The sequence below is a fragment of the Aquarana catesbeiana genome, linkage group LG02 (assembly GCF_042186555.1).
Source record: "Aquarana catesbeiana isolate 2022-GZ linkage group LG02, ASM4218655v1, whole genome shotgun sequence".
In the NCBI taxonomy this organism is placed as follows: Eukaryota; Metazoa; Chordata; class Amphibia; order Anura; family Ranidae; genus Aquarana; species Aquarana catesbeiana.
Window position 1 is genome coordinate 714394017 of NC_133325.1, and position 17802 is coordinate 714411818.

General features: G+C 40.3%; 1 protein-coding gene across 4 annotated transcripts in view; it reads right to left on the reverse strand.

Annotated features, from left to right (window-relative positions):
* The window catches only part of EPHA3 (EPH receptor A3), a 573384-nt gene that overhangs the window by 211371 nt on the left and 344211 nt on the right, over positions 1–17802 (reverse strand). For all 4 annotated transcript variants that reach the window (XM_073617000.1, XM_073617002.1, XM_073616999.1 and 1 more), the window contains exons 4-5: positions 12026–12181; positions 6579–6914 (exon numbers count right to left, since the gene is read on the reverse strand). In XM_073617000.1, the coding sequence (XP_073473101.1) occupies positions 6579–6914; positions 12026–12181 (492 nt within the window). The remainder of the gene's footprint in view (positions 1–6578; positions 6915–12025; positions 12182–17802) is intronic.

A 17802-nucleotide genomic window follows, 5' to 3' on the forward strand; every position in this document is an offset into this window, starting at 1 on the left:
TGCATGCAATTTCTTCTGCCACAGTAATTTTATTTTTATTTGGGTGACTACAATGGCCTAATATTTTGTTACCAAAGCCACTAAACTGAGATTCCAGTAATGTACCTTAGATTTAATACAGGGCTTCCATTGTTCTAAGGATTATATTTATAATGATCAGAATGGACAATCTCTGGTTCCACATTAGAACACTTTCAAACTTAATATAGTTCTGCAGGTTGTCTCATAGAACTGTTCACCCAAATGTCTTGGGTTACTAATTTGTTATAAAATGGTCTACTCAATGACCCTGATTTATTACTCTAAAAAGTCAAATTTAATGTGGTGAAGTGAGGTTAAATGAACCTAGGCTTGATTTGCTAGTCTTTAAAGCAGGAGGAAGTCACTTCAAACACCCAATTGCAACATTTTTCAAATTTTCCTGCACATGATTGCATGTTTAAAGTAAGAATAGGTTAAAATCACATCACTTTATGTAAATTAGACCCAGTAAGTCTAATGACCATAATAAACACTCCAGCAGACATAAACGTGGGCCACCAATAACTCAACTCTCAGCACCACATAGTTGCCTTACCTTAATTCTCTTTTCCCACAGGAAAAGCAGCTATTTGTAAGCTATGAGTTGCTAAAGGCGTACTCTCCCCTTGTAACTTGTGCTTGGCCCAGTTCTGTCATATCAAATGAGTCATATGAGCCATATGTTTCTACACATGGAAGTACTGGGTGTTTTCTTTGCCTTCAGCAGCCTTGGGGAGGGGTCTCTCTTCATGAGAGCCCCGCACCTAATACTCATTGGCCAGCTTCTGATCATGAAGTTCTAGGTCCCCTGGACCTTTTGGCTAGTGTGTCTTGCTACTGTCAGGAGTTTTGTTCCCTGGGGGTTAAAGTAATTGTAACCCTACAAAAAAGTTGATCCTGTTCCTTTAAGGCATGAATAACAGCACAGTGCTTGTGCTGTGTAATTTGGTCCTTTCTATCATCTAAAATACCTGGCTGATTCTGCCTGGTGCTGCCCTCCCATTTGTTAACTGACCATGTTTATCATGGCTGCTGAGCCCTGATACCGTGATCAGTTTACGTGCCTCCGTCATCCCGCTGTCTCCCCTTTTCCCCTCTCCTCTCTGCCTGTCAGCTAGTGTCAGTTCCTGCCCCTCCCCTCCTGCTGCTAAAATAACTGTGTGCCTAATTGATCCACCTATGTTCCATGAAGTTATGTGCCCCAGCGTATGTTCTATATTAAAAATATGTAGCTGTATACCTTATTTCAGAGCACCTCTTGGAGCTTACGTGACCGCCTGCTGCTCTCCTCCTCTCCTCCCCTCCTCCCGCCTAACATCAGCGGGGGATTCTCAACCCCTCCCATTGTAGTTGTCAAAACAGGAGAGGAGAGTGGCGGGCGGTCACGTGAGCTATGCGCTATGAAATAAGGTATACAGCTACAAATTTTTTATATAGAACATACACTAGGGCACATAACTTTGTGGAACATAGGGGAATCTGTTAAGTACACAAAGTGGCTTTACAACCACTTTAAGTGAAGGGTTCTTCCTCTTGGGAAACAAACTATATGACACACTTTAAGGGCATTTTTTGTGTGTGAGTTCAAATCCACGTTTTTGGTTAACTTTTTGTGCTTTCCATTTGTGCACCATGATCTTGAAAAAAAAAAGAATAAAAAAACTGAATGGAGTGGTAAGGTTATCATTTCTTAGTACTATGGGCAATTACAAAGGTTTTGGGGAGGTTACAGTTCAGCTTTCAAATAATAAAAAGCGGATAACAAGATAACATGGGACAGTACAGAGATGCTCTGCCTGCTATTATGTGACCCTCTTAGGCACTGGCCTTTTATGCCTAATGTCAAATCCAAGTTTTCATTGTAAGTCAAGGTCCCATGTTAATGGTGGGAAGTTTATATTGGTAGCACTGCCTTTAAAAGAGTCAGCAGCTTTTCTATACAGTGGACCAGCACTAACTTTCATGCGTCTGTTGACACTGGCCAAGGCAATTAGGATTGTTCACTGATCACATTCATGTCCTAGAAGTTAACCAGCAAGGAAAAAGTCTGTACTTAAAGGAGAGCAAACCTAATAAATTCCAGTCCATTTACTGTATCTTTAGGCTCTAAATACCCAAATCTTTCAGTCTGGGTGTTCTGGGTCAGATCCCTGGGAATCAGCTAACAAATCTTTATCCAGGTACAGTTGGAGATGAAGAGACTTTTTTTTTTATGTGTTCTAATTATTAACTGTGCACTCTCAACCTTACAGAAGCAAAAAACTGTTACAGTAGGGTTGATTTACTAAAGCTGGAGAGTGCAAAATCTGGAGCAGTTCTCCATAGAAACCAATCAGCTTCCAGTTTTTAATTGAACAAGCTGAAGTTGGAAGCTGATTGGCTATCATGCACAGCTGCACCAGACTTTCCAGCTTTAGTAAATCAACCGCAATATCTTGAAATCTGGTAGCGCTGGGTTACTGCACTTGTATATTATTGTTGGTCTTTGCTCTATGCATTTTCAAAATTGCCACATGATATTTCTTAGGGCTGAATTCATTTTGGATAGCATGCACCTTATAAATATTTACTACACTTACTATCAAGAGCTTGAAATACTGGAACAAGCAAAGTGCTAAATGCAAGAAACTGTATCTATAATAACCAATCAGAACTGACCTGCATCAAGTGAAGTGAAGTGGTTTCTGATTGGTTATCAGCTGTCGTGCACAAAGCTTTTACTGTACTTAGTATGTAGCTTTTTTTGCACTGTATAGTGAATAAGGTAGAGTATTGGTGTAGCAAGTTTGTAAGTGACAGGAACGTTTTTTATTATTTTGAACTTGTTATTGGTATGATGTATCAGTATAAATTTAAACACCAGTTACTAGCTATTGATGCCGTTTCTTAGCCTGTCAGCCTACTTCAAATTATTATTGCACAGTAATCATGGCAAATCGCTTCTTAAACACCAATTTTCATTAATATTACTCTCCTGTCCTTGTTACAATTCATTTTAAGTCTCTTTTGTATCCATAGAATGTATCCACTTCCTCTGAAGTATGCTTTTTTATAAATAGGCCTATTCAGGATGTGTCCGGCAGAATCAGGTTTCCTAAATTGTAAGTAATATCTTGCTCTAATTTCCTCTCGTAGCTTCCTCAATGCGTGTTTTAAGTGGTGGCTGCACTTTTAAAGTTGACCTGTGCAGCCTTAAATATTTTCCTCAACTGCATTACCCTGCGATTGATTCTGAATGACTAGCTGGGAGCCGATGTAACAAATGGTAGTAATTGCAGATTCATTAAACGTTTTGTGGTAGCCAAGAAAACTAAACATTAGGAAGCAATCACAGTTAAATGATGGCTCAGACCACTGAATATTTCAGAGGAGAATCAATTCTCGAGCAAAAGACTTAATTTCCGTGCTGCAGCATGCTTATGTATGGAAAATGCTTCAGTAAAAAAATGCATGCTTATTCGGTAAGGTACAAAACAAAGTAAACCATAGAAACCAATCAGATAGGCTATTTTGCTGATGTTGCAGTAAACTAAAATTTGATTTTTTTTCTTTTGAATTGCCACACTCTGCAGCATCATATTTGTTCTTTTTACTGACTTATTCAAGGTGTTCTCCTGTCAAAATTGAAAGATGAACCCTGAAATTCCTATAGGAATATTCCTATGGGTTTAGTACTTCAGTTTTTTTTGTTTTTTTTACCTAGGTATTATTGTTATGTACCAATTCACCTCACTCAATTTTTTGGTGATCATGTAATCTTAGAACCCCTTCTTATGAAGCAGAAGATAACAGGGTTCCACATCACCATTTTCTTATATCATTGAGAGCCAGCAGTCTTTTCCAGGTTTCTGCAGTCATCCTTTGACGACGTGTCAAGTTCACCCTCCAGCCACTGTGTGTCAGCAAAGCCTGTGAGACCGGTAAGTGGGAGGAGAGAGCCGCTGCAGGTAGGTGCATCTCTAGATCGAGTGAGGGCTCACATACTAAGTATAAGGAGATGAGGAGGGATTCTGCTGCCTAAATATTTTGTTTACCTTAATGCAAGGAATGCATCAGGGTAAAAATATGCTTAGGCTTTAGAACCACTTTACAAGCATTGTTGCTTTGAACTCTTTGTTGAAAAAAATAACTGAAAGCAGAAACATCTAACAACAACTATGTAGTGACTGGATACAAATTAATTGGATAATTTGGGTAGGCCCTCATATTACGTAGTTTTGGTAAATCTAAAGTTGATATACTGAGATTGTTTAGCCAAATTGTTACGTGTATGGTGAGCTTACATATTCTACCATAAAAGAACAGCATAGGCTTGCACATGGGTGCAAATTAGACACTACATCCCATGTATGGTTCTATACAACTCAACTTCCACCATATTTTACCATTAAAGGATATCTAAAGGTTCCTTTTTTTTAAACAAACATGTTATACTTACCTCCTCTGTGCAGTTGGTTTTGCACAGAGTGGCCCGGATTCTCCTCTTCTCGGGTCCCTCAGCGGTGCTCCTGGCTCCTCCTCTTCTTGAGTGCCCCGTTGGAGAGTCACTCTCCCTCAGGGCACTCATGCGGGTGCACTCCCATGTCTTGCTGCTGCGTCTATTGACACAGAGAGCAGGACTGGCTCCCGTGTCATTGGATTTGATTGACAGCAGCGGGAGCCAATGGCTGTGCTACTATCAATCTATCCAATCAGGACCCGGGACACCAGCTGGAGCTGGTGTGCTCATCCCCATCGCTGGAAAGACTGGGTTCAGGTAAGTAAAAGGGGGGCTCTTGGGGGCATAGAATGCATTAAGTGAAAAACCTCAAGGGTTTACAACCCCTTTAAGAACAGCAAAAGCTGGCATACTGGTAAAAATTAAAGGTCACAATCCATGTATGGTTCTTTACAGTTCAGCATGCCATATTCTACCCTAAGAAATAGCATAGGCTGGCATACAGGTACAAATTAGCGGCCACATCCCATGTATGGTTCTTTACAGCTCAGCATACATCCACTCCGGGCAATCCTGGTTAGGGACAGTCATGGTATTGCTCTCTATTTCTGAATCAGTATACCTATAACTGATTGTTTGACAAAGTCTCTTTTGCAGTGAACATTGTCCTTCCAAAACACACATATATAATTGCATACTTTTCTTATCAGAAGAGTATCAAGCATCAGGCTCCATCTTCATTTCTTCGTTCTTTTCTAGCCTGTTTTTTGTTGTGTAAGAAGGCTGAACCTTCTGATTTGTTGTAGTGTTATATGTTGTGTGCTGACCTGGAGGCTGCTCACCAACAACTGTGTCTTCCTGCTAGACCCTCAGAACAAATTACAAAAAAATGGAAAAGATGGAAGTTCCACACTAGTTTATACAGTCGATACAAGATTTAATTCTGTAACAAATCCCAATGCATTTCCGGGGCTCAACCCTCACTCTTCATCAGGGCTTGTACAGCAATAACCATAGGATGAGGACTACCATGCTGGACTGCAAGTTGGAACCCAAGTAGGCATGTACAGATCATGCAGGCACTTGGACAAAAATAGCCTGGAGTGGTTGGCCTATGATATCTCCCCTCTCCTACCACAACTAAGGCCTCATTGACACAATATTTTAGTGCCAGCTGTGGCAAGAATCCAGCAGACTTCTGCAGTTGAACGCACAGGTGGATGTGGATATTTGCGGTTGCTGGGCCTAAACAAAGCAATGACAGGCGGAAGTGGTGTTTGGATGTAATTATACATGGAGCAATTACTTGCGATTAGAGACAAAAACAGCTTACACTTAGGGGCGCTCTATCCCTAGCTGAAAGTATTAGCTCCATGTGCGATTACATATGAACACTAGCATACAGCTGCAGCCATTGACAGTCTATCATTGGTTTGTGCAGGATGCACCACCATAATGATTCATCACCATTATTAATTCTCCACTTTTAAATGTTTTTTTCAAAAAACATCAACATGCATTTTAGAAAACCTCATTCATCTATGCCTAATAAAAACATAAAGACTTACTGATCCTCAGATATAGAGGAATCTTATTGACAAAAGGGACAATCAAACATTTTCAATAAGAACATTGTGTATCATAAACAAATGCCCTTTTTCAGCTCTCTTTTTGGAATCCAATACTGTTTTCAGCTTTTTTGATCCTTTGTTGTGTCTCAGTACTGCTGTTCCCCTCCAGCCTCTTTATAACCACTTCCTATCTACATGAACTTCAGTGATGGCTGCATGGCATTTCTCATTGCAGGATTCCCAATGGGGACAATTATTGTCCATGTATTTGTAATGTGTTTTGAAACAACTTCTTGTATTCTCCAACAGAAGCCCATTTGGCAGAATAACAATGCAGGAGCACAACTACTGACAGACAGAGGGTGTTGTCACCCTATATTAGGAAGTGCCTGAACAAGGACCATTTTAATGAAAGCTGCAGATTAAAACACATTGAAAATTACCCTAATACGTCATTACTATGTTAAAGCTTTTAGTGACTGAGGTTACATATACTTTAACTTGCAGAGGAGATGAGGAGAGGTGGAGATGAGAAGAGATGGACTTACCAGCCTGGTTGGTGGTGATGCTGACGGCAGCAATGTGTCTTGTCAATACACTCTGGTCAGAGACCCCGTTTGCTGATTCAATCTCAAAAGTGTAGTTGGTGTGTGCAAGTAAGTCTGTTATTGTCACAGTGGTGTTGGTAAGACCTATCTGTCGAGGAATAAATCGCAGATTCCCTTTGCAGGATTCACAAAATTTTATGTTTCCTCCACATTTTTTACAGATCACATTGAAAGTGATGTCTTTCCGACCCCCAGTGTCCAGCGGCCAGCTCCAGTCCAGTATAACTGATGTTTCATTAATGTTAGAAATAAGGTTTCTTGGTGCAGAGGGTGGTCCTAGGAGGAAGAACAAAGATATTAGCTAATAGTAAAGTACATTTGCGTTGAACACACATTTTCAGTTATATTGCAGTGTTTAAAGAGTATCTGGGGTCAAAATGCCAAATGAAATATTAATTTCCACATTGTATTTTAATTATTTCTTTTTTTTTGTTTCATACATTTTTAATTATTTCTAGCCTATTCCTATTAATCTGAACAATCTTGAATTTTGTGGACTCTCACACTACTTTGAATTCTGTGACACATATTCACTATGTCCTGTGAGTATGCATTGCTGTGTCAGACATTTTACAGAGCCTGCCTTCTGAACTACTGAGTTGCTGGGAGGAGGAGTTTCAGGAGATGGAGTCGGTACATGAATCACTGCTTTCAGACAGCAAGGTACCATGGGATATGTAGTCCATATAAAGTGAGAGAAAACAGCAGATGAGAAGCTGCAAAACATTCCGGGAGTATAGGAAGTGGTGGAAAGAGATGGCCAGCAGACAGGAAGCACTTATAACATGAAAGGATAATTTTCAAATAGGTTTATATTGGCTTGTCATATCTATTGTTTGTATTTCTGATGTTAATGCATGCTGATGTTAATGTATGTTAGTGTATGCTGTGACTATAGATGTCCTTTATAGTGGAAACAAAGTCTCTATTTAAAAATGTTTCATGTTGTTTCATCTGCATTCATGGTATCATAGTAGGTAAGGTCGAATAAAGACAATAGTCCATCCAGTTCAACCTGTGTAGGTGCACGTGTGTCAGTGTCTATATTTATTTCCCATATCCATGTATGTCGTGTTCCTTAAGATGCACATCTTTTGCCCCGTACACACGATCGGACTCTCTGACAACAAAACCATGGATTTTTGTTCGAACGATGTTGGCTCCAACTTGTATTGCATACACACGGTCACACAAATGTTGGACAACAATTATGAACTTAGTGATGTACAAGACGTACCTGATATGTCCATTACGAACGCTAGTTATATCTCCTGCTCGTACTTGATTCCGAGCATTAGTGGACTTTTGTCCGACGGACTTGTGTACACATGATCGGAAAGTCCGACAACAAACTGTTGTTAGTGGAAAATTTGTTGAGAACCTGCTAGCCAACATTTGTTGACGGAAAGTCCGACAACAAATATGCGATAGAGCATACACACGGTCGGACTTTCCGCCAACAAGTTCACATCCAACATTTGTTGTCGGAAAATCCGATCGTGTGTACGGGGCATAAGAGTCTCTTAAAACTATTAATACTCCCTGAAGCCACCACCAATTGTGGAAGAGAGTTCCACATCCCTATTGTCCTGACAGTGAAAAACTCCCTTCGCAGTTTAAGGTTAAACTGCTTCTCTTCCAAACTCAATGTGTGGCCCTGTGTCCTCTTACACGTCTTGTGACAGAATAGTTTTTGTCCTATGCTGGGATCGCAATGGAGGTATTTTTAATTTGCTATCATGTCCCCTTTCAAGCGTCTTTTCTCCAGTGAGAAGCAATTTAGTGTTTGCAGTCTTTCCTCGTCATTGAGGTCCTCCAGTCCCCTTATTAGTTTGTTGCCCTTCTTTGGACTCTCTCCAGTTCCAGCACATCCCTTCTGAGGACTGGTAACCAGAATTGGACCACTTGAAGACCAGGCCTTTTCTGGAACTTTTTGTTTAAGGCCCCTTTCACACTGGTGCGGTGGGGGCGTCGGCGGTAATCGGCCGCTAGTGGTGCGGTTTTAACCCCCACTGGTGGCCGAAAAAGGGTTAAAACCGCTCGCATAGCGCCGCTACAGCGGCGGTATAGCCGCGCTGCCCCATTGATTTCAATGGGCAGGAGCGGTGAAGGAGCGGTGAATACACCGCTCCTTCACCGCTCCAAAGATGCTGTTTGCAGGAGTTTTTTTTCTCTCCTGCCAGAGCACCGCTTCAGTGTGAAAGCCCTCGGGCTTTCACACTGGAGAAACAGTGGCGGCAGTTTTAGGTCGGTTTGCAGGTGCTATTTTTAGCGCAATAATGCCTGCAAACTGCCCCAGTGTGAAAGGGGCCTTAAAGTATAAACTAGTATTTTTCGCTACAAAATTACTTAGAACCCCCAAACATTATATATATATATATATATATATATATATATATATATATATATATATTTATATATTAATTTTTTTTTTTTTTTTTAGTAGATACCCTTGAGAAAAAAATGGTGATTGTTACAATATTTTATGTCACACTATATTTGCGCAGCGGTCTTCCAAACTCAATTTGTTGGGAAAAAATACAGTTTAATGAGATAAAAAAACAAAAAAAAAAAACAAATCACAATATTTACCCCAATTTGTTTTATATAATGTGAAAGATCATGTTATGCCAAGTAAATATATACATAACATGTCCATTGAATGGCAACAAACTACAGTACTTAAAAATCTCTGTAGGCGATAATTTAAATTTTTTTACAGGTTACCTGTTAAGAGTTACAGAGGGGGTCTTGAGCTAGAATTATTGCTCTCGCTCTAGGATTCGTGGCAATACCTCACATGTGTGGTTTAATCACTGTTTACATATGCGGGTGCGACTTACCTTTGCGTTCACTTCTGCGTGTGAGTTTGGAGGGATGGGGTGCTTTAGATTTTTTTTTTCTTTTTCTTTCTTTATACACAGTCCCTTTATTATTTATTTTATTATTATTATTTTGTATCACTTTTATTGCTATTACAAGGAATGTAAATGTCTTTTCTATCAGAAGTAAGAATGACAGGTCCTCTTTATTCAGAGATTTACAATCACAAAGACCCCAAATCTCTCATTTACCTTTAAAACCAAAAGATCAAAAAAAATGTTTTTTGAACTGTTGCTTTAGCTAGTACATTTTTTTTTTTACTATGGCCCGGGAACCAGAAGTGACATCAGATATTGCTCAGGTCTTCTATGGGCATAGAGACGAGCGATGGCCATCTTCTCCATACCCAGCTAACAGCATCAGATAGCTCCAGGGCTTCATCAATGGGTCAAGTAAGCCCGGGAACGACCGGGAAGTGGCGGGGGGGGGGGTAAGGGGGCACCCATCCCAGCTAGCTGCTGCCATAACCCCGGTATTTAACGTCAAAGTAATTATATATTTTTACTGTGGGACGGCAAGTTATTAAAGGAATTTAAAAGAATTTTTTAACCTAAAACAAAAAAAAAGAGATTTATACTTACCTACTCTATGCTAGGATATTGCACAGAGCAGCCCTTTACGTTCTCCTCTTAGTTCCCCTGCCAGAGCTGTCTGCTTCTCTTTTAATGTGTGTGCTGAATAGCAAGACGTGTGCTATAGGGGCACACATGTGGGTGCACTCCCAGGCTATATGCATCCATAGACATACACAGCACAGCTCCCTTCTCACTAGATTTGATTGACAGCAGCAGGAGCCAATGGCTCCCGTTTCTCTCAGTATGTCCTCTGAGAGCAGGGGGCAAAGACCAGTGCTGCTGCAGACTAGCAAAGCGCTGGATCAAGAGAGGACTCAGGAAAGTATTTGTTGGGGAACAAACAGCAAGGTAAAGGTTTTTATCTTAATTAATTAATCTTTTGTAAAATCTTTTGACTTTAAAGCCACTTTAAACCACACAGTGCATTGGATCTTTTAGTGGACCTTATGATTATTTTATTATATACTGGACTGATTTTGCACAATCATTTTTTTTTCTCTTTTTTACTAAATACTGTAGTTTGTTGAATGAACTAATGAGATGTTGATTTGATGCACTATTATTAACCACTTCAGCCCTGGAAGATTTTACCCCCTTAATGACCAGAGCATTTTTTGTGATTCGGTACTGCGTCGCTTTAAATGACAATTGTGCGGTCGTGCTGTGCTGTATTAGTATCCAAACAAAATTGATGTCCTTTTTCTCCCACAAATAGAGCTTTCTTTTGGTGGTATTTGATCACCTCTGCAGTTTTTATTTTTTGCGCTATAAACAAAAAAAGACTGACAATTTTGAAAAAAAAAGCTATATTTTTTACTTTTTGCTATAATAAATATCCCTGCAAAAATATATAAAAAAAACTAATTTCTTTCTCAGTTTAGGCCGATATGTATTCATCTACATATTTTTGGTAAAACAAATCGCAATAAGTGTATTGATTGGTTTGCACAAAAGTTATAGCATCTACAAAATAGGGGATAGATTTATGGCATTTTTATTATGATCTGCAATTTTTATCAGGACTGGGACATTGTGGCGGACAGATCGGACACTTTTGACACTATTTTGTTACCAGTGACATTTATACAGCGATCAGAGCTAAAAATAGCCACTGATTACTGTATAAATGTCACCGGCAGGGAAGGGGGTTAAACACTAGGGGGCGATCAAGGGGTTAAATCTGTTCTCTCAGCGTGTTCTAACTGTAGGGGGGATGGGCTACCAGTGACATGACAGAGATCACTGCGCCCGATGACAGGGAGCAGTAGATCCCTGTCATGTTGCTAGGCAGAACAGGGAAATGCTTTGTTTACATAGGCATTTCCCCGTTCTGCCTCTCCTCATCGCAATCGCGGGTCACCGGCGAACATCGAGTCCATGAGTCCCGCGGGCATGCTCCCGCAGCGCAGGTGGAGTGCTCTCAGCTGCTAGCCAAGGATTACCAAGGGACGTACGGGTGCCATTCTGCCAACATACATCGGCGTGTGGCGGTAAGAAAGCGATTCATTTTCAGATTTTCTATTAATTATTTAGATTTTTTTGCAATAAAATAAATATATATAAAAAATACAACATATTAGGTCATACCATAATAAATACAAACAAAAAGAAGTACATTAAATAAATACATCAATTCATTTCAATGGCCGGAATAAATTATTATTCTGGCCAATGAAATGAATTAATGCCCAAGCGCTTGACACACCTAGCATCAACGCGTGTTTAGACGCCTTACATGTATCAAGTGTTTTTTCTGCCATAGCACTGCTGCCAGGAGGAAAGGCATTTAGGAGAGCTGAGAAAGTTTTGTATGTATGGGACCTAAATAAATATAAGGTTAGACAAAAAAAAATAAAAAAGCAAACACTTTTCTATACATTGACACACTTTCGTTATACTGTTTACTGTCATGCTGTAAAGTATGCTTACTTGTACATGCCATAGACGGAGGGTCTTTATCAGCACGGAAATAATTCTTCTCACAAAAACAATGTGTGGAGCCCTCTTCCTGAGTGAAGCTGTGTGGGGGGCATTTGGCACATTTAAGGTTTCCAGTAACTGCCTTGTAAAATCCTGGGCGACAGGCTGAAAAGAAAAAGGAGAGTACAAATGTAATTATAGTAATTCATGATATTAACAAAAAATAAAAAAAAACATTTAATTACCTTTGTAGATTTATAAACATTGATGACACCAACTGTTTATACAAGAAACATGTAAAAAAGGCATAAAACAATTTGTTGTGAAACTAAACAGATGTCTGTGGGGTCTCAGCTGGATTCTGCCATTGTCTGACTTCACCGTATGACCAGGGTCAATGAAGCACCTGTTCAGAGATTAGTTGCCATCCCAGAATCAGTATACATCCTAGAATTAGGTAAGGCCAACTTCCATCATATATTTCTCAAACAGGTATTTAGCTTGATTGCAGATAGATGACCACTACATAAAAAAAAGTTATTATCCTATATATTTTAGAATGGGTGGACATTAAAAAGAGGGGGAGGGATATTTCAAATTGTATTAACAGACGTTATGTCTTTGGGTAGCCATCAATTCTGGGTGTGGAAGAGCTGAGCAGAGACTCATGCCGCATACACACAAGCGGAAATTCCGACAGAAAGAGTTAAATGGGAGCCTTTCATCGTTATATTCCAACCGTGTGTATGTCCCATCGGACTTTTTTTTGTCTAAAATTCAGACGGACTTAGATAGAGAACATGTTCTATATTTTTCCGACTGAACAAATTACTATCGGAAAAACCGCTCGTCTGTATGCTGTTCCAACGCACCAAAAACGACGCCTGCTCTGAAGCAAGTACGAGACGGAAGCTACCGAATTGGCTACTGGCTATTGAACTTCCGTTTTCTAGTCCCATCGTACGTGTTGTACGTCACCGCGTTCTGGACGGACAGAATTTGGTGTGACCGTGTGTATGCAAGACAGCTTGAGCAGAATTCCGTCGGAACTCTGTCGTAAAAACCTTCAGAGTTTATTCCGACGGCAAAACCGGTCGTGTGTACAGGGCATAAGACCAACCAAATGTAGACTGTGAAAAAATGTGTCTTTAGAAGACCTCAATGGAGTTGATTTACTAAAGACGAATAGTCTGTTCACGTTGCAAGGAAATTTTCCCCAGAATGTAGTGAATGTGGTGAAGCTCCACTTTGTAAAGAATACCCAGTCATTTGCAAGTAAAATTAAAAAAACAAAAACCTGTATATTTGCTTGCACATGATTATATGAAAGTCAACAGAGCTTCACAAAACTCACTAAGCTCTGGGAAAGATTTTCTTGCAAAATGCAATTTTCCTTGCAAAGTGAACAGGGAACGACCTCTGCTTGTTTATAGTAAATTAACCCCAATATGTCTGAATCCTGTGAAAGATCATGGGCAATAAGGAAGGGGATGAGGAATTTAATAATACTAGAGCAGACAGAATCTGATCCAGGTATGCATACTAACCACTCCGCTGATAACTTCAGCTTGTTTAATTAAGCTTAAAAAAAATAAATAAATAAATAAAACCCTAGAAGCTGATTGGGTTCTATGTACAGTTGCCCTAGATTCTGTGTGCTCCAGATGTCAGCAGACTCCTCCTACTAGTGCATTTCTTTGGAATCAACTTCCTCAGGAATGGAGTAGATGGCAGCGATGGTGATTATGCACACTCCACACCTGTTCCCGAGGAAGTTGATTCAGATGAAATGTGTCCAGTGGGAGGAGTTTTCTGAAGACATCCTCTAGAGACCAGCTGCTAAAAATGCTGGGTGATGTGCAGTATATGCAAGCATTCCAAATAGTGCTGAATAGCGTTGCACATTGTTAATGTTTTTTTTTTTATCTTCTGATAAATGTTCAAACAATTTTACACAATAGAAGCCTCGTCTATATGTGTTTATAGGAGAAGTATGACCACATTTTTCTGGCCATACTTCTCCTGGGGTTTACAGGAGTTCAGTTAGTTCTGCACTATGTCTCCCAGATTGAGCTGACAGCAGACTAAAGCCCACTCTCCTCTGATGTCACAGAGCTGCTCCAGGCTCTGCAGGGATTCTGACAATAATGTCGGAATCCACCCAGAAGCATGGGCCAGCAACTGGCTCAGCCTCCCACATGCCACCGAGAGCCTGAGCCAGCAGTCCCAGCCCCCTCTAAAGCTTGGCGCTCTAGTGATCTCTGGATTGGCAGAGCAGAGGGCCGGTGACTGACAGTCAACTGTTCTCTGCTCACTGAAGACCAAGAACTGAGAGATCAGCAGGCTTTGATCACTCAATTCTTGGTGTACAGCTGGCGAGGGACAGCTGTCAGATCAATGCTGCAGCCATTTTGGTGAGTATGTATGTTTGTTTTCTTGTAAAACCACACTTTTTTTTAATACCTCTGAGATGAAATACCTATGTGGTATGCTGGAGAGCAATAAGACCTATGAAGATGACCGATGACAAAGAGCAATATAAATATTAATGTCTGAACACAGTTTTGCAACTTTGACATGTGTTAAAGTGGATGTAAACCTGATTCATGATATTTGACCTGGGCACATATATTTGTAGTGTTTACTTATCTCTCTCTAGAGCCCTAAGTCATGTATTTTTCTGCTGCTCCTTTCCTCTGTTATCAGCATGATAACTTCTGACAAGCTCTCCGACACAGGAGATAAAACCAGCTGGAAATTTATGTCGGGAGGTTGCTATAAATAGTTTCGCAGAGAACTGGTCTATTTACAGCACAGCTCTGCAAGTATCTTTCTTCCTCTGCCTATGTGGAGTGGGGGTGTGTGCATTTCCTCCAATCAGCTGTCACACAGTGTATGCCAAGACTCCCCTCCAACTGCTGAAAGAGGAAGTAAAAATTCTAACACGATGTTCACATTCTAAAAAATACAGAAGGCTTAAGACAGCAGATAAACATGTAAAACCTATGTAGTTAGATTTGTTTCATCTTTGTGTATCATCTGAGGCTGTTCACTTCACTGGGTATTGGAGAGGGTTTACATTCACTTTGAGTTGGGTATACACTAGTAGAATTGTATTCAACATTTTTTGTTGTAAGAACATTTGTTATTTTTTCTAATCCTTAGTGGAGTCAAATCATCATTATTTTTCAACTTCTGAGTTACAAGAAAATTTGAAGGAGCAGGATGAAAATTTTTTCTTGAATATAAAAATTTCTAACAGTTATATGGTTTTTGCCTAGTAAAGTCTATACATACCAAAATCAAATGTTAAAATCAAATGAAATCTTGAACTATTTTAGAGTGAAATTTGAATGGGCTGAGAATTTGCCTAAGAATTTTTGAACAATCTTTTGAACAATTCTAATGCCCTGTAAACATGATTTTCCGACAACAAAACCATGGATTTTTTTCCAAAGGATGCTGGCCCAAACTTGTCTTGCATACACACGGTCACACAAATGTTGTCGGAAATTCCGAACGTCAAGAACGCGGTGATGTACAACACGTACGATGAGCCGAGAAAAATTAAGTTCAATAGCCAGTGCGGCTCTTCTGCTTGATTCCAAGTATGCGTGGACTTTTGTGCGTCGGAATTGTGTACACACACTCGGAATTTTCAACAAGTTTTGTTGCCGGAAAATTTGAGAACCTGCTCTCAAACATTTGTTGGTGGAAATTCAGACAACAAATGTTCTATGGAGCATATACACGGTCGGATTTTCTGACAACAAGCTCACATCCAACATTTGTTGTCGGAAAATCCTATCATGTGTACAGGGCATAATAGTGCATACCCAGCCTTAGTAAACCTGTGCTCAGACAAATTATACCTTGTTTTTTTTCAGGACAATTTGGACCTTCAAATGGTGGTAATTGATAATAGATATCGCACAATTAATTTTGATTATCAAAGAACAACTGGCAGAATATAAATATATTTTATATATTTCTTGCTATTACAATAACCTACCACCAAACAGCAACCCAAAATAAATTCCCCTGCTCCTGACTATTGCAGGGATACCACATATGTGTATTTTTTTGTTGTTTTTACCCATTGTGTTCCTTTTTTATCCTAACTAAAATTCCCTGACCCTGACCTTTGACTCTGACCATGACCTTTTACACTAACGAGTGGCGACTGGTGCTCAAAATTTTTGGGGGGTGCAAACAAACTGAAAAATACTGAACCCCCCCGCCCATCAATTGCAGCCTCACTGTGCCCATTATATGCAGCCACTGTGCCCACCAACCCCCCCACTCGTGGGGCTCGCGGCTCTGGCAGCACCCCCATGATCCCATCCCACCCTGTGCGTGCGTCTCTGACAGAAGGGACCTACCGCAGCAACCTCTCTCCAATGCACCAGAGTGGCAGTGACCTCCGCTCCAGCATGTCTCCTTTGCTCCTCTTCCTAAGTGCCAGGCATCCAATAGGGCAGCAGCTGAGAGCCGGCCGGCGCACATTGATTTTATAAGCAATCATATATCTGCACACACTGTAAGTGCATTTCTTTATTTTTATTTAATAAACGTGTTTTACTGTATTACGCTATGGAGCATTTTTTCTTTTTTTTTTCTTTTTCTTTTTTTCTTTTCTTGTTTATCTGTGGAATGGGAGCGACAACTTCTTCATTAAGTTGATTTCCGGGAGTGGTGACCTGTGATTTACATCTTAGCAAAGACCCAGTGGCTGGGGGACACAGCCACATGCGTGCATGATCTCTGTGACAGGAGATCTATGGATCTGGTAAGGGGTTGATCTATTTGAGGTGGAGGAACTCCCTGCAACATCACGCTCCCTAGGGAAACTATCTTTGCATGCCTCACACCACTTGAAGAAAGGTGTTTTTCTCCCTTTACCAGCAAATTTTCTGTACTCATAAGGACTTTCTTTCTGACTATATGGACTCAATATAATTTTTCTGGTTACTGAATCCTTATTCACCATCATTTATTATTCTATTTGTGTGATTTAAGTTTCCTAGTTATTTATATCTCTTATGCATTTGTATATTGTTCACGCAGGATTGTCACAGCGTTGGTTGTATTAATTATGATCACGTTCATTTATTAGCAGCGCAGCCTACCGTTTTGTATAGATATTGAGGTGGGGGTTGTCTCACATTTAAGGCTGCAGCAGCATTTTAGTTTTTTTTCAGTTCTTTGTTTTTTCCGTTTTTCACTAAACACGTTCGTAGATTATTTGTTTTAAGGGATAGTGCAGTATTTTTCTTTTTTGTTTTATCCAATAGGGTGGCCTGGCACTTTGGCCAATCAGGAAACAAGTCTGACACCCTGCCTCCTGATTGGCAGGGAGGAAGGTAAGTGTGAAAATAGTGAAAATTAATTCGCTATCGTCACACAATTGGGTTGGATCGGGGCACCCTTTCTGCGCCCGAGCCCACCCTATTTTGAAGCCTATCACAGCCTTTGGTTCTAATCAGGTGCTTCAAAAAGTACCACCCCCTCCCACCCCCGCCATAGGAACCCATGTGTCCGGCGTCCTGAAAGGGGCCGGGCACATTGATAGGGGGGTGGCGCCCCTGCACCCACAGTGCACGGGCCGCTACTGACTCTAACCTTGACACCATCCTAGATCAAACCTTGATTTAGCTATTTTATCTTTTTTTTTTTTTTTTATTATTTTCTTTTTTGCACACACTTTACTTTCTGTGCAGTTTGCTCTCAACGCAAAAACACAATGGCACATAAATGCAGCCCCACAGATAAAGACCCATTACCAT